The following is a 23,626-nucleotide window of genomic DNA, read 5'->3' on the forward strand; positions in this document are numbered from 1 at the left end:
GGAGACTTTCATCGTACCTTTGAGTAATTTCACGGTCACTATTCCTCAAGCCCCATCATCCCAGTAATGTGCTGAGAAATGTAGCTCTTTTCATCTGATGTGCATAAGGGAAAGTAATCAAGCTCTAACTACTGACTTCATTCAGCAAGAAGACACCCCCATACCGGCCTACTCTAGTGTCAGGGCTTCGTATTCCTATCTTCTGACCTTGAGATCCTCATGCAAGTGACACTCACAGAGTAAGTACCAAGACAAGAGAAATGGGAAATGATGGCAAAACTTCTTCTGGACATGCTTAGTGGTATCTGGAAAGCAAGAATGATATTTTAGAATGAAAAACTCCAGTTTTCTTCAAGTTGGCCAACTAAAAATGCCAGGGAATTAATTACCAGTACATATGAGAAACAGGCTTGGACTTGCTGAAATGAAACTGAACCAGTTTACCCTCCCTGCTAGGATGGCAAACAAAGCAGCATGTTGAGGCAGGAGTAACAGGACCTTAAAGCCAAAAGGGAGACTGAGTCATGTGTGGAACAGAAGGTTCAAGGGCAATCCACACACGAGAGCAAGAGAATTACTAAGAGGAGGTGAGCAATTTCAAATCCTTTCTCTAGAACCTCAATATTACCTCTTACTTCTGTTCATTTCCCACCATATGTCACAGCCTACTAAAGGAGGAGCTGTAAAACTTGCTTAGCAGTAAGAAATCAAGCAGGCCAGGTTGATAATGTATTTTCCTGTATTACAGGACAAAAATCACAGATATTTTTGTTTAAAGCAATGCATTATTTGGGTTCATTTTCCTAGCCTCAAGATTTTCCTTACATTACGCAATGTTCATGACTTTTATTTCAGACTTATGCTGTATTTCTGTCCATCATGTATTAGCCTGGATGAGGAAATATGAACTTGGTAGAGACTTATTCCATGTGTGGGTGGCTGCCTTAGAGCTGAGGGAGACACGCTCTAGCTAGTTTTGCAAGTACATAATGACATTCTGGCAGGCTCTTTTCCAAGGAGAAAATGAACATTCACTGATCACCTACTATGTGCCAGATCATCTTTAAATTTCTACTTGGTATTTTACCATAACCCTATGAACTAGGTATCACTAACTCTACTCTACAGATAAAAAATCTCCTGCAAAGAAACAGTAAGTGGCAAGATTCAAACCAACAGCCTTGACTTTAAGCCCAGACCTCCTTTGAGGGTTCTCCCCATGCTCTCATTTGCCCTAATCTAGGGCCAATATGATCCTGTCCTTATAAAGAGCAACACTGGATAAAACAGAGAAAAACAGAAGCAGAGAGAAACAACTGTTATACTTCTTTCCCCTGAGATACCTTGCAGGTAGAATACTACCTCTACTGGGAAGATTCATAGTTTTAAAAAAACAAAAAAAAAGACGGAGTTTTTTTTAAGGTTATCCCAATTAGTATATGACTATCTACTAGAGAGGAGATCTCCTCCTTTGGCAAAATATGTCATGAAGGCAGTCACATGCTATTTTTAAGTCATGCATGTCACTTGATCTGTGGCCCAAAGTCAGTTATTTCTGGGACATGAAGTTAGGCCACTTGTAAACTACAAAAAAGTAATACTCAAAGATTAGGGATTTTAACATTAACAAAATTATTGGAGACTCTGGGGAATGAGAAAGTAAATTATTTTTGAGAGTAACAAGAAATCAATTCTCATAAAAGAAGATTAACATTTAGTTTTATCTCCTTTTAAAAAACTAGGTCTGGTTTTAATTGTAAAAGTATATATACTATGCTCATGAAAAAAAAAATAGCACAGGTTAGGAAAATCCTATGTACATCTTTCCATAAATTTACTACTTATTATTTGTAATAAAGTAGCCTGTGTGTGTGTGTATATATGTGTGAGTGTGTATATATGTGTGTATATATACATATATATATAATAGAACAGCTTTTAAATGCACAAGTTGGTTCATTTACAACAGCATGAAAAAGAGTAAAATAAATTATAAAATGTGACTGAAAGAAATTAAAGACACCAATAAATGGAAAGACATCTTCTGTTCACAGACTAGAAAACCCAATACTGTTAAGGTGTCAGTGCTATAATGAAGTGATCAACAGATAACGATGCAATTCCAGTCAAAACTCCCAGTGACGTTTTTTGTGGAAACAGAAAAGCCTACCCTGAACTTCGTATGAACACCGTTCCACCTGCTGCGCTGGCATTCATGGTGGCCAGGCAGGCTACCTCAGTAATGTTTCCAGTGCTTCTTTGGCCTTTATTATCGACTTAGTACTATACATTTTCTGTTTTGAGTTTTGTAACTTCATAGTATTTTAGATAATGTGGTGTTTGTACTACTTTGTTGTGTAGAGTAAAAGGATTATGTTGAATAGACCTAGGATTAGAGTCCAAAAAAGAAATCATATGAAATCTCAAGGGACTCCAAATAGCCAAAAACCTCTTGAAAACAAACAAACAAAGTTGGAGGTCTCAATTTCCCAATTTCAAAACTTATTACAAAGCTATAATAATCAAAACAGTATGGGACTGAAATAAAGACAACCACTGGGATAGAATAAAGAGTCCAGAAATAAGTCCCTTACATATAAATGATTTTCAATAAGGGTACCAAGACCATTCAATGGAAAAAGGACAGTGCAGGGAAAACTGTAGAAGAATGAAGTCAGACCCTTAACATACATCACATACAGAAACTATCTCAAAATGAATCAAAGACCTAAGTGTAAATCCCAAAACTATAAAACTCTCAGAAGAAAATATTGGGGAAAAGCTTCATGACATTATATTTGGTAATGATTTCTTGAATGTAACACCAAAAGCACAGGCAACAAAAATAAAAACGGATATGGAGAAACTAGAACCCGTGCACCATTGATGAGAATGCAAAATGGTATAGCTGCTATGGAAAACAGTATGGCAGTTATACAGAAAAACTAAACACAGAATTGCCATATGATTCAGCAATCCCACTTCTGGTATCCACCCAGAAGAACTGAAAGTGGGGTCTTGAAGCAATATTTATACACTCATGTTTATAGCAGAATCATTCACAACAGCCAAGAGGCAGAATCAACCCAATGTCCATCAAAGGATGAATGGATGAAGATACAACATATACATACAATGGAATGTTATTCAGCCTTTAAAAGGAAGGAAATTCTGATTCCTGCTACAATGCTGGATGAACCTTGAGGGCATTATGCTAAGTCAATCACAAAAGGACAAAAACTATATGATTTCATTTTATGAGTAGTTAGACAGTAGACCGATGATTATTAGGGGCTAGAGGAAGGAGGGAAAGGGGAGTTGTTAAATAAATACACTTTCAGTTTTGCAAGATAAAAAAAATTTTGGGTTAATTCCACAACAGTGTGAATGCAGTAATACTACTGAATAATACACTTAAAAATGGTTTTAAAAAATAGTTAAGATAGTAAATTTTGTTTGTATTTTATCAAAATTTTAAATCAAGAAAATCTTAAGTGCAAATTGGGTTTTTTTCCCCCTTTATATCTTATATATTTTTCTGTATCATCACATGTATTTTTTTCCTTCTTCTTTTCCACTATTACAAACCTTACTGCAATAACTCATTTTTGGACCTAAAATCATTAAACAACTGTATGAATATAAGCCATTGCCTAAAATTTAGTCAAAATTCTAAAGACTAGACAGAAAAAGAAATATCAGAGCAAGGTTAACACACAGTTACAAAATCCAATTTAAGTTGCTGTTGTTAATACTATCAAGAACCATAAAAGTCACATAATTTTGAGTCAGTGATTATTTCTTAAGGAAAATAGTCAAAAGACGTTAAGGGCTAGACATTCAATATTACTCATAATACTAAAAAAATGAAAATTAATAGAAGCACTGTAAGGAAATCAATCAGTATTTTACAGCTATAAAACTGTAATTAGGAAGACTATGTAGCTATATTTAAAATGTTTATTATGTTTACAGTAAGAAAAAAAATCAATCCAACAAACCCATACATGTATACTTAACATTTTAACTAGGCTGTAAGCAAGTGGCTCATGGGACTAATGTGTCCCAGAGAGAGGTTTCGTTTGGCCTGCATTAAATTAGAACTTGCTTATCTTCTAAATTAGGCATGGCAAAAACTTCCCAATCAGTCTGCATCACTCCATAATATTTTATAACCACTGCTTCACCTAGTCAGACACCTGCATTCTTGACCCCTGAATATGGATAAGGGCTGGGAAGGACTTTAAAAAGATACAGATTTCCTGAAGGATAGTGAGCTGTTCAAGGCACTGTTGTTCTGCTGGAAGACATAATGCTTCCACTTACCTATTAGGATATGTTTGACACATATGAACAATAAAACAGGCACACATGGTGATATTTCCCCACAGATTGGTTTCCAACACCAATTTGTGCAATTTAAGCATTAAGAAGACATAAAATTTTAATTTATAAAGGTATACACACAAAAATATTACTGGGTGTATTTGTAACTAAGATGATGTAAGAAACAAAGACATTCTTTCTACATAGGCCAGCTGCTGTTTATCACTCACCTAGTGACTTGTTTGTGGAAATCTGTAAGTTGTTTGTGTGTCACTGTGACGGCTCCCCCTGTTGTCTCCTTTGGCAAACCTTTCAAAGAATTCTCTAACCATCGACAAAAAGTCTGTACAGAGAAGAAGGATAAGCATTTTAAAGGGAGGCAGGGCTTACTCAATTGAGACCCTACAGGTAATAACAAAAACCCACAAGTTTTCTTTAGTAGCATTAGCGTTCCAGACTTGGAAGTAAATAAAGGAGTTAACAGAAGTACTATTTTTGGCCTTCCAACCTACTGAGGGTTGGAACAGCCTATAAAGGCATGCCCAGGCTCCCTTCAAGGGGGCAGCAGACATCATTTCAGGTGGAGCCCTTCTACTTTGGAAGTAAAGTCTCTTCTGGATGAAGTTATTATTCTGTTTCTATCATTAAACTTATGCAATATTTAAAAAATCAGACTGCTGCCAAAAATCTCTTGAGCTTGGAGATCAAGGGCAACCCAAAGCAAAAGTTCAGGTACTAGAAAGAGCAGGGTCAAAAAGTATAACAAGTAAACATTTTAAAAAGTGTATATACAAATATGAATCCAGAATCTTAAGGATTTTAAGGTCATTTCTCTCAGTAGAAGTCACATCCAGTCAGTTCCTTTGTGATAACTGCCTAGTCTTTGGGTTAAGAAAATTCTTTTTTGTTGCTCTTTTTTTCTTTTTTGGTTCTAATTTTTCTTCATGTATTTAAGTAGGATGTATGCTTTGGTCATAGTTTTTAGCTGAAAAGAACTTTTTTATACCTACATTTTTTACATTATGTATTTTTCCACTATGTTAATTTATGATCACAATGGGGTTTCCTAGGGAGCACAGTGGAAAAGAATCTGCCTGCCAATGCAGGAGACACAAGAGATATAGGTTCGAGCTCTTGGGTCAGGAAGACCCCCTGGAGAAGGAATGGCAACCCACTCCAGTATTCTTGCCTGGAGAATCCCATGGACACAGGCGCCTATGGACTACAGTCCATGGGGTCGCAAAGAGTCGGACACAGACTGAGCGACTAAGCACATGATCACCACAGACTAGACCAAAAGTAACATTCCACTAGAAATGCTTGGAAGCACCACCGAATTCTCCAAGTGTTGCCTCCAAGGAAGACAACACACCACTCAGACAGAAACAAGCAGAGGCAAACAGGGAGAACGAACTCTTAAGTGACAACATTTTGGCATCCAAAATGACCCATAAGTTAACCATAGTATCCCCTGAAAAAAAAACAGTAAGAAACTAAACTGTATACTGTCAACTAATATTGGACAAAGGAGATGAGAATATCCAGTGTAGGAAAGACAGCCTTCTCAATAAACCGTGCTGGAATAGTTGAATATTTGCATGTAAAACAAAGAAACTAGACTCTTACCTTTCACCACTCACAAAAAGTAGCTCAGAACAGGTTAAAGACTAAACACAGACCTGAAATCATGAAACTCCTTGAAGAATACACAGGCCTAAAGTACTGTGACATAGGTCTTGGTAATGATTTTTTGGCAACGACACCTAAAGCACAAGCAGCAAAATAAACACAGGAAACTACATCAAACTTAAAAGCTTCTGCACAGAAACCATCAACAAAGTAAAAAGAAAACCTAAGGAAAGGGAAAAAACATATATTTGTAAGCCATATACCTGGTAAGAGGTTAGTATCTAAAATACATAAAGAACCAACCCACAGAAGTCCAGCAAAAAAACAAATAACCCAGTTAAAAAATGGGCAAAGGATCTCAACAAACGTTTCTTGAAAGAAGATACATGAAAGGCCAACAGATACACAAAAAATGCTCAGTGTCACCAATCATAATGGGAATGCAAATTAAAACTATAAAGACATATCATCTTAAGGCCTGTTAGAAAGGTCATGATCAGAAAGATAAAGAGATAATAAAGGCTTACAAATCCAACATTTTTTGTAAAGTTAAATGTATATAATAAGGTTTTTGTTACCTGGAAACCAAGTATATTTATTAAAAAGTAAGAGTACAGAAATTTTATTTCTATTATCAATGATGTTTGGAATAAACTTGTCACTCCGCAAGGGCTCAAAGAGTATTTTTTAGAAAAACGAAAATACTACTGTATTAGATTCTTACAGTGACACAGACATATTCTCTAGAATCCTTCTACTGGCTCCTTCATTTAACAATTAAACATAGCAATGTGCCTAAATTATGTTCCAAGAGCATACAATAGGACTAGTTTCAAAGTTAGAGTCAGCCTCTCAAGAAACTGTCCAGGACTGAAAGTGGGTTCCTTATGCAAGCAATCTTACCGGCCTGTCAACCTGCATGATCTCCCAGAGCACTTCGGCCACATCCGGTAGGGTATACGGGGGGAGGCAGAAGCAGCACGTGTGAAGCAGCTGGCTTACAAGCTGCTGTCCAAGCTGGTTCATCACCTGTCCAATTAGTTCTTTCCGTAATTCAAAGTCTTCTTCATGCTGTGAGAAAACAGGAACAACAGGAAAGTGCTAATTTCAACTTTCTGAAGGGCAAGTACTCTTTCTCCTTTAGTAATTTTCTTTCTCAGAAAAGAAAGTATATATAATAGCTGGACTCACAAGGTGCACTGTCTGTCACAAGGAAGAAAACGTTAAGAATTTAGTTTCAAGGAAACAGGTAAGGGCTTCAGTTGAGATTTACCTTAACCCTTAGGTTTTTCATGAATAGAACACAGAAGAGAAACAGTGGTTAAGGGTAGCAATCCTTTTAACCTTTTATTCTGGTAAAAGATAAAGTATTCCTATTTCCTTTTTTAAAAAGCAACTGAAAAAAGAAGACTTCTATCAAATATCTAATCTTCTGTATCAAAAAAAATCTTACTTAGGAACTTCCCTGGGGATCCATGGTTAAGATCCTGCACTTTCATTGCTGGGGGTTTGGGTTTGATCCTTGGTCAAGGAACTAAGATCCCACATGCTGTGGGTCGCCACAAAAATAATAAATTTAAAAAAAATCTTATTTTCTTCCTTTTAGTCTTTGAATATACGTATTTCTAATATGTGGGAAAAAAACCTTTTAAAGTGCCTTTCACTTATAGCTATTTATCTTCATTGCCTCTCTTTTTTTACTGTCAAAACTCTTCAATTAGTCTATCACATACTTACTTCTTCACTGTTCTCCCTTACTTTCAATTCTACTCCACATCTAGTCAAATCTACATTTGAAAATTCTGTGAACCACTTTACCTCCAGCCAAAAAGGTCTCTGAAGTATCCACTAACAAACTCAGTCCTTTCTGATTATGATTTATATACCCATTTAGATTTTCCTCCAATCCATCCAAATGGCTCCATTGTGGTCCCTCCTAGTCCAGAAAGTCATCCCAACCTACTTCTTTCCGAAGAGTTTTCCCCCCTCTGATCTCAAAGCAATCACAACTTTTATCACTTATCTGACAATCAAATATTGCCTTGCTGCTGCTGTTTAGTTCTTTACAACTCTATTTCTCTCTTCAATTAGACACCAAATGGCTTGGAAGCAGACAGTTTAGTTGATACAGCTTACAACACGTAGTATAGGTTGTCTTAAATCTACTAGTTGATATTTTGGTTAGTGAATGATCCACTATGGAATATACCTACCAACACAGATCAAATGAGATGCTTCTTTTCCTTAAGGAATGATATATGAGGTGATAATGAGCTACAAGTAGAAAAACTATTTAATACCTTGTTTATACTTACATCATTGGCTACCCCTGTATGGATGAGGTCTCGTAGGAACCTCATGACACTACAATTGGCATCCCGGTGGTCCAGGGTAGTAGAGGCAATGGCCCACTGTAAGATAGGGATGACAACTTGGCTTCTCAGCAAGGTAACAGGGCTACGCTGAATAAACCTGGTATGGAAAGATAGGCAAGGTAAAAATTACGAAATTAGGCTATAAAAATGTAGCCAGGGTAAAAGGCAAAACTATGGCGATAGTAAAAAGATCAATGGTTGTTAGGGATTGACGGAGTGGAGGGTAGGAACACGAATAGGTAAAACATAGGGGATACTGACGGTACTAAAACTATTCTCTATGATGCTGCAATGGTGGATATATGTCATACATTTGTCCAAACCCACAGAAAGACCTTGGCTTCCCTGGTGGCTCAATGGTAAAGAACTGGCCTGCAATGTAGGAGACACAGATTTGACCCCTGGGTTGGAAAGACCCCTGGAGAAGGGAATGGCAACCCACTCCAGTATTCTTGCCTGGAAAATCCCATGGACAGAGGAGCCTGGTGGGCTATGGTCCATGGGGTCGCAAAGAGTCAGACACGACTTAGCGACTAAACAATAGGAAGATCACCACCAAGACAGAATCCTAATGTAAAGTAAGTACTTTAAAAATGATGTGTCAATGGAATTTCATTAATTTTAATAAATGGGCCACTCTGGTGGGGGATGCTGATAGCAAGGGAGGCTGTGAAGGAAGGAGGGGGGAAGCTAAGGGTATATGGGAACTCTATACTTTCCAATTTTCTCAGATTCTCTAATGTTCATACAAAATCTCCAAGAAAAACTAAAATAACATTCCAAATTTATTTTACCAGGCAATCATTTGTGCAAAGAGAATCTCTTGAGATTGATTTTTCAAGAAACACACCAGGAAAACAGGTTGATGGCCCACCCAACAGTTTTCTCATACCAACTCAAAAAATAAATAAATAAATAAAAAGGGTTTTCTAACTTGTCCAAAAACGAACCAAAAAAAGTGTTCATTACCAACTGATTTGGATCAAATTCCTGAGCTAGGGACTAAGAATGAATACAAATGTCAGTGTTACTAGTAAAAGGAATTTAGACAACAAACAGGGTGGTAGGCTAAGAGCAGAGATGGGAAGTACAGTATCAGATAATTTTTAAAGTACCTTAAAAGTCTAAAAAATTTTTATTCTGAGATATGATTATATTTTAAGGATGCTACGCTTCTCAAGAAAAAAGTTAAAGTCAAGCATGACATCATAGTAGCATAAAACATTAAAACCAAACAGGATTCTAGAGACTGTTTAGTCAAATGTTCTTGCAAAACTCATTTTTATTGTCTTGGGTGTGTTCCCTCCTTTATGAAAGGAGCTCAGTTATTTCCCCTTGTGCTTATCCAACTCTTCTTCATTTATGGCAATACTCTGGTTCACGATTTAACTTTGGATTATGAATAATTACTCTACCTACTTCTCTTACCTCATTTTACAGAGAAGGAAACAGGTAAGTGTTAGGTAACAAGACCAAGCAATGATGAGGATGACTGATAAAATAAAAGGTTGCTTTTCAGAAGGACTGACCTCGTGGCTAGCCTGAATAGGTCATCCACTGTGTCAGGGTGATTCTGGAGTCCATTCTGCTGTTCTAAGAGCTGAAAGGTGGGGATGCACAGTGCCTAAAACAGAAATGATTTTAAAACAAATGCTTGTAAATAAATGCCATGGGATTCAGACTTGCTAAATATCACAACATACACAGAGAACAAAGGTAAAAGCACAGATAAGAAAAAGACTGTGATGAGATTCAGATCAAGAAAGGGAAGACAAAAATCCTTCTCAGTTGACATAAACAGTATTCACATATGAGGTCTACATTTCAGAAAGGGTTTAGGGTACAGACTTCTGTTGATGAAATTGCATAGATGTCATCTCAAAGTTTTAGAAGTTTCTGGAAGTGACAACTGTGCTTATGTACTAGATATGATCTGGTCAACTAAGGGAGTAGCTGACATTTTAATAATAATAATTATGAAATGGCAATTTTAAAGGGAAAGACATCTTGGGAAAAGGAGCACCATGATTTAACTCCCTAATGTATTTTCCCCTCTTTGACTAGGAGAGGGTAAAAGCAGTATATGGGAAGCCTTTTCCAATGCCTGCTATTTACCCTACAGTGAGACCATCCCTGCTAAGTAAACTAGTTCACTGGCTGTTCAGGCAAGAAATTAAAAATACAATCATGCTTGAGCTAAGAGATCCTTTATTTTAAATCCACGTGCCCACCTTCCCACCTTCCCAAAAAATCCTATCTCTGGAGAACATAAATTAGACAGCAATAACTGTAATGACTAGCACATTGGTGTAGTCAATCTCTCTCTCATTCTCCAAGCAGGCCTGTCCACAGAATAACTAGGAAGATCTACTTCCATATTAGGAAATCATTATGCTTGGGAAGCAAACCTGAAGAAGCAACAGAATTAAAGACATGGTGAAGAACACACTGCTAGGCCTTCAGACCCTCCAAGAGAACACACCTGGAGCATGTCTAGTAGTCCCTGCCGACAGCCCTCTTCCATGCCATATTCATCCACAAGGATACTACCAAGGTACAGGAAACAGGAATGCTGATGTACCTGGTAAACATTTACCATCTGCCAAGGGAAAAACCAATTAGTTCAATTATTCATCTCTCAAAGAGTATCAGCTTAGGCAGCTGTCTGAGGGAAGAAATTCTGAGATAGATTGGTCTCTTCTCTTTAAGACAATGTAATAAAGCTTGTTAACAACATTTTCTAAAATATAGGGCTGAATAATTTTCAAGTACTCTATTTAGAGTTCTTTCAGGCCTTCGACCTTTCACCTTTTTAAAACAATGCTGAAGGAGAGCTGTATAATACTACAGACTGGAACTATTCATAAGTTATTATCCAAGGCTTCTGTTGTATCTGCAATGCCCTAATAAAGTATACCTAAACTTTCTAACCAACAGGTTGCTCTTATATGCATTAAAGATGATTCTTTAAAAAAAAAAAAAAAAACAATCACAGTAGGAACAAAGTATCAAATGCCCCTCATTTTAGAGGAGACGGAAGGCACTGTTTGGAAGGCACTGTTTAAATTGGTTTATAAACTCTTATTCAATTTTTTGGGTAAGGAACAGTGTTTCTAATTAAGATTATCTAGACCTCTGGAGAATAAAAATTTTAATACAATATAAGTATTTAAATTATTTGTTTAGAATTTTTACCCTGCTATCCTCCAAAAATTGGGCCACCATACAGTCATCTATTCAAAATGCCACCACATGGGAATTCCCTAGTCATCCAGTGGTTAGGACTCAGTGCATTCATTGTTGGGGCCTGGAGTCCAATACCTGGTCGTGGAACTAAGATCTTGCAAGTCAAGAAGTGTGGTAAAAAAAAAAAAAAAAAAGCCATCGTAACACACATATTTTGATCTTATTACATAAATTCAATTCTTTGATCTTGGTGGGGTGGAAGGGTCCAGTAATTGGCTCTTATCCACATACGGCATGAAAAGAACACGAGATGGAAGCTATGAATCTGTTCAGTGTTGTATACTCAAAATTGTATGCTGTTCTTACTGAATAAGCTATAGGCTGGGCCAGACATCAAAGGGTTTTAGGCTCTGCTGGCTTTATAATCTTTTGATCACTTAACTTTGCCACTGAAGCACAAAAATGGCCAATAAACAATACTTAAATGATTAAGCATGACTATCAGTAAAACTTTATTTACAAAAACAAGTGGCAAGCCCACTGGCTGGAGTTTAGTGACCTCGAATTTGTACGTTTTTTGTCACATGTACAGACTTTTGAACATACTTTCTATATAAGATGCTACACTATGCTATTGGAATAAAAGAGTAATATAAAAGTCATGACTGAAAGTGTTAGTCTCTCAGTCCTGTTTGCCTGTGACCCCATAGACTGTAGCCTGCCAGGATCCTCAGTCCATGGGATTCTCCAGGCAAGAATACTGGAGTGGGTAGCCCCTCCCTCCTCCAGGGGAACTTTCCAACTCAGGGATTAAACCCAGGTCTCTGGCACTGCAGGTAGATTCTTTACCATCTGAACCACCAGGGAAGCCCAGAAGTCATGGGCATATCCTCCAAGAGCAAAGGGGAATTAAACCACATTGTATAGGACTCATAATGTATTGCACTGAAGAAGACACCTGACCAGAACTGAACACAGTCTAAATGTAACACATACTGTTGTACTCAGGGTATAGTAAACGCAGAAAAATCACTAAAAAAATTCTGTTAACATATTTACCTTTACAAACTTCAATCAAATCAATAATTTAAGGAAGTGTGATCATATAAGGGTCAACTGACACAGCAACAAGATGACCCTGGTTCAGGATAAGAGCTTCCTTAAGAGTGAGGCAGAACTTAAGAACTTGAGGGGCACTCACTGTCAGGGTCGGTCCAATAGATGCCCTGCCCAGTTGGAGAAGGCCACTTCAGGTTGAGTGGGTGAGGTCTAGCCTGAAGCCCTGTAGTAGCTTTCCTCACAGATGAGTGCAAAATTTGAGAAGGTACTTGCTCAGAGTCCTGCAAATGCAAGATTGGCACTTTGCCTTGCCTCCATCAATTCTAGGTCATGGCAGCTCACTTGCCTACATCTAGTTCTGGCCCTGCTGTTAGGTTAAACCCAACATAAATTACTTAGTGAATTAAGTCACTAGTCATAGGCGTCTCAAAAGAATATTCTAGATGATATGATCTCAGAGAGCCATGTACAAGAGCCACACCACCATAATTACATACCAATCATGCTGATTGAAAGAGTCAAATTTATTTCCTGACAAATAAGACACTTATATGAACAATTAACTATGGTGAAGAAAAAAGAAAATCTCTTTAGGCCAGAAATAGCAAAGCTAGACTTGCCACATTTTCAGAAAGGAAATTAATATAAAATGCTTAATACATAAGAGCTGATTCATTAAAGTCATTCCCATTTATGAATTTTACACTAAGATGTGCTGCTATTTAGACTATCACTACACAGAACAGATTACAGGCTATTTGCCATAAAGATAACACACCTACCACAGGCACTACTTATCTTTAAAATATTTTTTAGTTTGCATTTAAGAAATATTGAAGTGTTTCATTTTGTTAGCAAGAGCTTTTGTTCTAAAGCCTCCTATTTCAAGACTCTGTATCCTTTACATTTTCCCTCTTTCAGGGAACTCACCTGTGTGACCAGTGGCTGCAGCAGGGCTGCGGATCCTTTGCCTACACAGCGAACAGCAAAACGGAGGCACCTGCAACAACGCTCTACAATCCGATTATCAGCCCGGTGCTTATTTAGAGTCTCAGATAAAATTGGCCATATCTGAGTCAAAAGTGAAAAGAGCACAAGGAAGAAAATAATGAACAACTAAGTGCTGAGAAAAATGCTCCCAAGTTGGTAACAACTGATTGACTTTTAAATAATTTGGGGAAATCTTTCTTTACAGGAACACACATGGCCTGATTCTGGTCAGTGGGTGTGTGTATATGTGCTGGGGTTCAATTCACTATACATCAATAAAAACAACCACGTCTTAAGGGAAACACAGTAATTCTTTACAACAGAAGAAAAGCATGACTAATTTTACTAAAAAGACAAAGATCTCTATTTTCCTAAACTCTGAACTTCTGATTTAGGATGGGAAGAAGTAGAACAAGTTAAAGGAAGAGATATCTGATACCAATGAACACTCAAGGATAACTGACGTTTCTCCCCTTAAGTCTGAAAAGCACTTCTCAAAACATGCCCTCTGATCCGCATGTTACCCTGAGTTTTTACAAAGGAAGTATTGTTAAAGAGGAAGCTATGATGGTTAATCAGCTTTGTCAAAAACATTCTGTCAGTACTGACCAGGCCTCTAAACAACTCTAGGATTCACACAGTTAAATCTCTTCTTACTTTGGCCTTTCACGGTGTTTTCTTACAGCCTGTTTTCTTACCAAATCTAAAACCAAAAATATTTAGTTGTATAGTACCATTCATCTTTTCACTGATGCTGAATCTTCCTACGAACAAACTGAATCTTCCTATGAACCTAGAAGATAGTACCTTCTCTCTTTAGTTACCTAGAGTCTTATAAGGAAAAAGGAAGAAAGCCTTATTCCACAGGCATCAATTAGTACTTACTTCCTGTATGACTTTTTGGCACGGATGAGTCTGTCCATTTTCCACAACGGGATTGGTATGTCTGGGGAAAGACAATGATCCAAATTAGTGAAAGAAGAGCAATTTCATCAAGGACACAGAGCTCTAATCCCTGTTAGTTTACTTAGTATCATTCTCACCAATTAAAGAAAACCAGATAGTCAACTCTGGGTACATGGGCTGCAGGTATGGGGCACTACAACTACCCCTTTCATTTTTTTTTTCTTTTATAAACCTGAATATGCTGTTTTTTTCCAAATTAATAAATATATTCAAGTTGTCTGAATCTACTACAAAAACTCAAGTACTACTTCATTCCCAGCACTTAAAAGGTAAAAGCTTTTGAAACTCTGGCCTACCAAAGATGTTTCCCACAGTTCTAGTCTAAACTCAATGACACACAATGTGGGCCCACCCACAATACAATGAATTCACCTATTCATCTAGTTCTAGAATCCACTAACTTGAAGGAAAGCAAGAAAATACAAAAACTATGATTAACTACCAACCTCTTTAAAGGAAAACAATTCTTTAATTTTAAAAAGCTCAACAGCAACTCAATTCAGAATGGTATGCAACAGGGGCTCCCCTAATTATACAAGAAAAGCATTATACCAACTCAGAAAAAGATACTTGTAGGCAAGAACTAGATAAAACAACACCTCAGTTTCAACTTCTTCCACATAGGTTTTTACACAAATATTAATTGATATTCCAGATATAGCTATAGGACACATAAGTTATATTATGCAACTAAGGAAGATCACTCTGAATACTGTTGCTCTAATGCTTTTTTTTTTTTCTTTTTCTTTTTAAAAAAATATAATTATTAGGCTCCTCTTAACATCAAAGAAGGTTTAATTTCACCTGGTCACAGAAGAGACTTCATTATTTGTTTGCCCCCATACACTATTACATAGCAATGATTATGAAAGTATGGTCTTTGGAATACAATGCAATAGCACCTGGGAACTTATCAGAAATGCAAATTCTTGGGTCCTATCAAGATCCAATCCATCAGACACTCTGGGAATGGGACCCAGCAATCTGCTGCCTCGGGAACTGAAGCACCACAGGTGATTCTGATGCACGCTGAAGTTTGAGAGGGCCTGCCCTGGTGGCTCAGATGGTAAAGAATCTGCCTGCAGTGTGGGAGATCCAGGTTTCATCCCTGGGTAGGGAAGATCCCCTGGAGAAGGGAATGGCTCCTCACTCCAGTATTCTTGCCTGGAGAATTTCATGGACAGAGGAGCCTGGTGGGCTACAGTCTGTGGGGTCACAAAAGAGTCGGACCAACACTTTCACTTTTCAAAGTTTGAGCATCACTGACTCAGAGACCAAAAGAATTAATTACATTTTAAAGTCATTTGACAAAAGTTTACCAAAAATAAATTCTTAGAATTTGCCTTTGAGATTTGTAATAGGAGTAAATTAGTCTTCTGACAGACGCAGTTTATAGGAAGTACTCAGAAGCTGAGAAAAAAAAAAACTTTCTTACTTCTATATAGTAGTCTCATTAGAGATTTCAACCCAGGGCAGGAACCTGGCATTTCCCTTCTTACCTAAATATGACTGCAAGGCGATCTAAGAATACAGTGGGATCTGAGGATATGCCGTTGCTGGGCTCCTGAGACAACAGCTGAAGAGACAGAAAGATATTAACACCCAGTCATTAAACATACAAACCTATAGCAAACATGGCAACATATGCCTCTGTCCATCAACCTCTGTCTCAATCTCTATTTCCTTAATCAGATTCCTGAAAGTTACTCAAAATGGTAAAAACTTTTAAGTTCATATTATCAAACTATTTTCCTCCATCTTACTGCATTCTGGCCAAGACTGCATATTAACTTTTACTATATGATCACTGTACAGTGGAAAACAGTGCAAAAGAGACACAGATGTATAGAACAGTCTTTTGGACTTTGTGGGAGAGGGCGAGGGTGGGATGATTTGGGAGAATGGCACTGAAACATGTATATTGTCATATGTGAAACGAATCGCCAGTCCAGGTTTGATGCATGATACAGGGTGCTCGGGGCTGGTGCACTGAAAGGACCCAGAGGGATGGGATGGGGAGGGAGGTGGAAGGGGGGTTCAGGATGGGGAACACATGTACACCTGTGGTGGATTCATGTCGATGTATGGCAAAACCAATACAATACTGTAATTTACAATACTGTAAAAAAAAAAGGAAAACAGTATCATTTAATTTTTTCCCATTTACTTTTATAATGATTAGGATATTACAGACATTCTTATTATAGTATAGATTATATGTATTATACTATATAATATATATTTATATAATAATTTTATAATATAAAGCTTCAAAATTATTATATCTTTTTAAGAGGTAAGGCAAGGTGCTTCCTCTTCTTTCCTAAAATTTCTTAGACACTTCTACTAGTATATCATTAGAGATAAACTTTAGAGGCATTTCATCAAGTTCTCCTAAAACTACCATTGGTATGCTCATTGCTATTGCACCATAAATGTAATTTGAGAAGAGCTGACATTTTCGCAACAGTCTTCAAGGAAACATGGTAGGTTATGGTTTCTGAAGTTAACTTGAATGGTGTTGTCTCCACTGTATCTTTTAAATGCTATTTCTGATACAATGGAAATCTATTGATTTGGGAACACTTATTTCATATATGTAGCTACTTTGATAAATTTATTAAGTTTAATAACATCTCAGTTCATTCTCTTGACTTTTCTAGGTAGTTAAAAGACCACCAGCAAATAAAAGAATTTTCTCTTTTCCTTTCTATCATATAAACACACTATATTTGTTTTACCTCTTAATTAGACTCACCTTTTTCAATGCCAAAACTTGAACAGAACATAGTTCACTAAGACATTCAGTAATCTTATCCAAAGGTAATCTGGCTAGGACAAGTGCTGTCCCTGAAAGACAAAGGATGACACAAATGAAGAAAATAAAAGCCAAACTGAAGTAATTCATTGGTCTACATTATATGGCTTACAAAGCCTAACTGGTTCTATTTTAAAAAGATCAGCACTTTTAAAAAAATTATAGTATTTTGTTATTTACGGTTGGGCTTAGGAAGATCATACAGACTTTCACATTGACATTCACAACTGAAGTGAAGTGAAATCGCTCAGTTGTGTCTGACTCTTTGCGACCCCATGGACAGTAGCCTGCACCAGGCTCCTCCGTCCACAGGATTTTCCAGGCAAGAGTACTGGAGTGGGTTGCCATTTCCTTCTCCAGGGAATCTTACCGACCCAGGAATCGAACCCAGGTCTCCCACATTGATATAAGTTATTTCTCCTCAGTAGCCTACTGGCTTAAAGATGTTAAAATATGTCTCTCCACTTCCAATCCTTCAAAGACTTTAAAAATCTCCTTCACAAGGCCAATGCCAAAGCTAGTTTATATAGCATAGTACAATGGTTCTCAAACTTCCCAGAGGTCAAGGAGTGCCTTTAATTTTGATAAGTACTACTGGCAATTCTTATCGTCAGAGAAGTCTGAGAAATAGGGACATTATTATTATTATTATTATTATTATTACTGGAAGAATGAGTTGAAGTTAGAGATTAACTCTAGTTCTACCATAACAGACCCTATGAGCTGGGTAAGACATTCTCTCAGACCATCAGTTTCTTTACCTGTAAAAATGAGTGCTTCGAACAGAACAGTAATAGTTAAGTTTGTCTTTATTTCACTTTTAAATAGTTGCAAAAATCTCCCCTTTCTCCTTTTCCCAAATAAAATCTTAACTTGGAACTCCAATAAAACAGATTAAAAAAGAAACAGAGGTAAGTTAAAGTGGGGACAGAAGGCCCAGATCCTTCCTATCCAGCTTCCCTTGTGTCACAATTCCTATCAAATGCTGAAGTATCTCCCCAACATCCAAAGGATTACACATTATGCTATATCCTTTGACTATTATTTTTTCATCTCTTAAAATTTTACTCAACAGAACAGTAATCAATTCAAACCTTCAAATTTGAATAAAATATTGAATGATTTTTCTTAATAGTCTATAATCATGGATGAATTAGATTTTTTACTTAAAACTAGAGGGGGTAAAAATCAAACAAACAATTTTTCCTTTTAATTTATCCCTACAGAAAACAATGTTACTAAAAAGGTTTCTCCATCTAGAAGATACCACCAATATTAACTGGGATACCACATTTTATTACTTTAGTTGTCATGCTATCATCAAGGTTAAATTTCACTAGAAAATTACAAGATGGCAGCAATACCCACAGTTAGTAGTGAAGAAAATATATGACCTGATTTAATGCCTCATTATCTATGCCTCTGTAGAGAAACAACAAAAACCCAGGCTTAAAAAAGAAAGTCTGTCTTAAAAATGCATAGTTACATTGGCTAGTAGGGAACCTGATCACAGAAGTGAGAAAGAACAGTCATCCAATCCAGACAAGGCTATCTGCCACTCACAGAAACTTAAAAGATTCTGCACAAGTCCCATCACCCAATCTTTTATTTGATATACCAGCTGTAAGAACTTTACTACCTGACAGGACACAACAATCTGTTTGCAGAAAGCATGGTTAGGAAGCATTTTCTTCCTAAAAGCCAGTACACTGTCAATAATCAATTACTCATAAAATAAACCTGCTCCCTCTTTTATAAAATAATCCTTCAAATATTAAAAAATAGCCATTCATCTAAGTCTTTTCCCCAAGTATTAATATCTCTGATTCTCTTATTTTGAGTTTCATCACTACCCTGGCTTTTGCCTCTCGATCATTCAGTGTAAACTAATTAGTAATGGTTAAAGACTATTAAGTGACCAGAACCCTTGGCTTTGAGTTACAGGACTGATCTAGGCAGACTACCTTTAAATTTCCACCTATCTCTTTGGTATAGCAATGCTTATTTGGTCTCCCTTTTTATTCTTTCCTCCAACTCAAAAAGGAACTATGATTTAGTTCCAATATGCTAACTCCACTCAAAATCTAGGATCATAAGTTCTATAAGCACTTTGAAATAGTTATATAGCCTTAAAACATTCTAAGAACGCATGCACACATAATCACACAGCCTCTCCTCCCAGAGTGACCTTCCTCATCATTGAGTAAATTGCAACTAAAAAGGGGGATACAACTTGACACAAGATAATCCCCAGAAGTGGCTTAGAGACTTTTCTTTCTTAATATCTTAACTAAATACCTTTTAGCAAGCCCACAGCAGCTTCTGGAGATAACATGAAGGAATCAAGGGAACGGGCAATCTCCAGGAGTCCATTAAAGTGCTGAGCCATGTGGTCTCGGCAAACAGAGCAAATGTTATGAATTGCTTTTGCTGCAGCAGAAGCCAGAGGCTTTTCACACAGGCCTTTCATCAAATAGCCCAACACAGGGTCTAAGGAGAAAAGTCATACATAAAGATTACATATTTGAAACTTAAGGAAAACTTCTAGGTTGTCAGAAGAGAGATTTATATTCTCCTTTAAAGCAAAAGAATCATTTTAAAAAAATGAAATATGTTTAAACCCCAAGGTATTTACATATAAAAATGGAGATGATCTCAGTGACAGACAGTGTCAGAGAGCTCCAAGGCCTATCTATCTATCTTGCATTACTTACCTTGTAGACATGAACTGCTCTACTTATTGCTAGGGCTTCACAAAGCACGGTTTGAAAACCACTGACTCAGTTTGAAACACTGGTAGATATAACCATCCAAGTATTAAGAATATAGTTAAAGTAAGAAAGAAGATAAAACTCAGAGAGTACCACAACACTCACAGATTAATCATTACTTGTAAAAAAAAAATCACGTACGTTAATCAGGACAATGACAAGTTACCGAAAGCTGACACTTTTATACTTACTTCTTTAGAAAAACCACAGTGACGGATCCTTAGCACTTTGAGAAGAATTAAATCATTATGTCTTTAGTTCAGTTCAGTTCAGTCGCTCAGTCATGTCCAACTCTTTGCGACCCCATGAATTGCAGCACGCCAGGCCTCCCTGTCCATCACCAACTCCCGGAGTTCACTCAAACTCACATCCATCAAGTCGCTGATGCCATCCAGCCATCTCATCCTCTGTCGTCCCCTTCTCCTCCTGCCCCCAATCCCTCCCAGCATCAGAGTCTTTTCTAATGAGTCAACTCTTCACATGCGGTGGCCAAAGTACTGGAGTTTCAGCTTCAGCATCATTCCTTCCAAAGAACACCCAGGACTAATCTCCTTTAGAATGGACTGGTTGGATCTCCTTGCAGTCCAAGGGACTCTCAAGAGTCTTCTCCAACACCACAGTTCAAAAGCATCAATTCTTTGGTGCTCAGCTTTCTTCACAGTCCAACTCTCGCATCCATACATGACTACTGGAAAAACCATAGCCTTGACTAGATGGACGTTTGTTGGCAAAGTAATGTCTCTGCTTTTCAATATGCTGTCTAGGTTGGTCATAACTTTCCTTCCAAGGAGTAAGCATCTTTTAATTTCATGGCTGAAATCACCATCTGCAGTGATTTTGGAGCCCCCAAAAAATAAAGTCTGACACTGTTTCCACTGTTTCTCCATCTATTTGCCATGAAGTGATGGGACCAGATGTCATGACTTCGTTTTCTGAATGTTGAGCTTTAAGCCAACTTTTTCACTCTCCTCTTTCACTTTAATCAAGAGGCTTTTTAGCTCCTCTTCACTTTCTGCCATAAGGGTGGTGTCATCTGCATATCTGAGGCTATTGATATTTCTCCCGGCAATCTTGATTCCAGCTTGTGCTTCTTCCAGTCCAGATTTCTCATGATGTACTCTGCATAGAAGTTAAATAAGCAGGGCGACAATATACAGCCTTGACGTCCTCCTTTTCCTATCTGGAACCAGTCTGTTGTTCCATGTCCAGTTCTAACTGTTGCTTCCTGACCTGCATATAGGTTTCTCAAGAGGCAGGTCAGGTGGTCTGGTATTCCCATCTCTTGAAGAATTTTCCACAGTTTATTGTGATCCACACAGTCAAAGGCTTTGGCATAGTCAATAAAGCAGAGTTTTTCTGGAACTCTTTTGCTTTTTCCATGATCCAGCAGATGTTGGCAATTTGATCTCTGGTTCCTCTGCCTTTTCTAAAACCAGCTTGAACATCTGGAAGTTCACAGTTCAGGTATTGCTGAAGCCTGGCTTGCAGAATTTTGAGCATTACTTTACTAGCGTGTGAGATGAGTGCAACTGTGCGACAGTTTGAGCATTCTTTGGCATTGCCTTTCTTTGGGATTGGAATGAAAACTGACCTTTTCCAGTCCTGTGGACACTGCTGAGTTTTCCAAATTTGCTGGCATATTGAGTGCAGCATTTTCACAGCCAGGATTTATCTATCTTCCAGGATTTGAAAGAGCTCAACTGGAATTCCATCAGCTCCACTAGCTTTGTTCATAGTGATGCTTTCTAAGGCCCACTTGACTTCACATTCCAAGATGTCTGGCTCTAGATTAGTGATCACACCATTGTGATTATCTGGGTCATGAAGATCTTTTTTGTACAGTTCTTCTGGGTATTCTTGCCACCTCTTCTTAATATCTTCTGCTTCTGTTAGGTCCATACCACTTCTGTCCTTTATCGAGCCCATCTTTGCATGGAATGTTCCCTTGATATCTCTAATTTTCTTGAAGAGATCTCTAGTCTTTCCCATTCTGTTGTTTTCCTCTATTTCTTTGCATTGATCGCCGAGGAAGGCTTTCTTATCTCTCCTTGCTATTCTTTGGAACTCTGCATTCAGATGCTTGTATCTTTCCTTTTCTCCTTTGCTTTTCATCTCTCTTCTTTTCACAGCTATTTGTAAGGCCTCCCCAGACAGCCATTTTGCTTTTTTGCATTTCTTTTCCATGGGGATGGTCTTGATCCCTGTCTCCTGTACAATGTCACGAACCTCATTCCATAGTTCATCAGGCACTCTATCTATCAGATCTAGTCCCTTAAATCTATTTCTCACTTCCACTGTGTAGTCATAAGGGATTTGATTTAGGTCATACCTGAATGGTCAGTGGTTTTCCCTACGTTCTCCAATTTAAGTCTGAATTTGGCAATAATTCATGATCTGAGCCACAGTCAGCTCCCGGTCTTGTTTTTGCTGACTGTAGAGCTTTTCCATCTTTGACTGCAAAGAATATAATCAATCTGATTTTGGTGTTGACCATCTGGTGATGTCCATGTGTAGAGTCTTCATTATGTCTTCATTATGTCCATTATGTCTTACTTGTTACCAATGTAAGCGTTCTAAGAAAACATCATAAAGGCAAATTTCTATATAGCAAATCCTAATTATCCTTTACTTTGCTTTGTAAAAGTTTTTCTATGAAAATTGTAAAAGTTTTTCTATGAAAAAACCCTAAGAAAAAATCATACATGTTTAAAGAGCACTTTTTGTGAACTATAGAGTAAAGTGAAGTTGCTCAGTCGTGTCCAACTCTTTGTGACCCCATGGACTGTAGCCTACCAGGCTCCTCTATCCATGGGATTTTCCAGGCAATAGTACTGGAGTGGACTGCCATTTCATTCTCCAGGGGATCTTCTCAACCCAGGGATTGAACCCAGGTCTCCCACATTGTAGACAGACCCTTTACCGTCTGAGCCACCAGGGAAGTCCAAACTATAGAGTAACCTCATACCAAATCATAAAAGAAATAATCTCTGAAAGCCCGTTTAAAAGTTATATCCATTTTTAGCCTAATGAGAAAAATAAGGCAGCAACCCAGCAGGAACCCTTGTTTTCCCACAACACACAGCCTATTTAGCATGAGAATCAGGACTAAAATCTAAAACCTAGTCCAAGTAACTCCAATACTATTCAGTTCAGTTCAGTCACTCAGTCGTGTCCAACTCTTTGTGACCCCACAGAGTGTAGCATGCCAGGCTTCCCTGTCCAATATTATAGGCCTCAGTCATTCTCAGATTGAATATTTGTGATTTTGACTATTCTACAGTAAGTATGAATATGCAGCACTGTGTCTTCTAACTGAGGCACTAATTTAAACAATACACAAGGTGGTACTGAAAGATAAGTGTTAACAAACAGGTAAACTCACTTTGTTTCTCTGTGGAAAAACTGTTCAGAAAAGAAAGCCAAATGCTGTGGCAGATAAATGAAGAAATTTAAGAATTAGAAAATAGGTATTTTGAAAAAAAATTTTAATGGTATGTTAAACTTGA

At 37.5% G+C, this 23,626-nt stretch overlaps 1 protein-coding gene across 2 annotated transcripts in view; it reads right to left on the bottom strand.

The window, feature by feature from the left end:
- TNPO3 (transportin 3) overlaps nt 1-23,626 on the bottom strand; it is an 83,074-nt gene that overhangs the window by 5,359 nt on the left and 54,089 nt on the right. For both annotated transcript variants that reach the window (XM_040259608.1, XM_040259609.1), the window contains exons 12-21: nt 19,648-19,839; nt 17,290-17,381; nt 16,031-16,107; nt 14,451-14,511; nt 13,506-13,646; nt 10,813-10,929; nt 9,860-9,954; nt 8,271-8,427; nt 6,859-7,026; nt 4,557-4,669 (exon numbers count right to left, since the gene is read on the bottom strand). In XM_040259608.1, coding sequence (XP_040115542.1) covers nt 4,557-4,669; nt 6,859-7,026; nt 8,271-8,427; nt 9,860-9,954; nt 10,813-10,929; nt 13,506-13,646; nt 14,451-14,511; nt 16,031-16,107; nt 17,290-17,381; nt 19,648-19,839 — 1,213 coding nt within the window. The remainder of the gene's footprint in view (nt 1-4,556; nt 4,670-6,858; nt 7,027-8,270; nt 8,428-9,859; nt 9,955-10,812; nt 10,930-13,505; nt 13,647-14,450; nt 14,512-16,030; nt 16,108-17,289; nt 17,382-19,647; nt 19,840-23,626) is intronic.

The sequence above is a fragment of the Oryx dammah genome, unplaced genomic scaffold (genome assembly GCF_014754425.2).
Source record: "Oryx dammah isolate SB20612 unplaced genomic scaffold, SCBI_Odam_1.1 HiC_scaffold_18, whole genome shotgun sequence".
Taxonomy (NCBI): Eukaryota; Metazoa; Chordata; class Mammalia; order Artiodactyla; family Bovidae; genus Oryx; species Oryx dammah.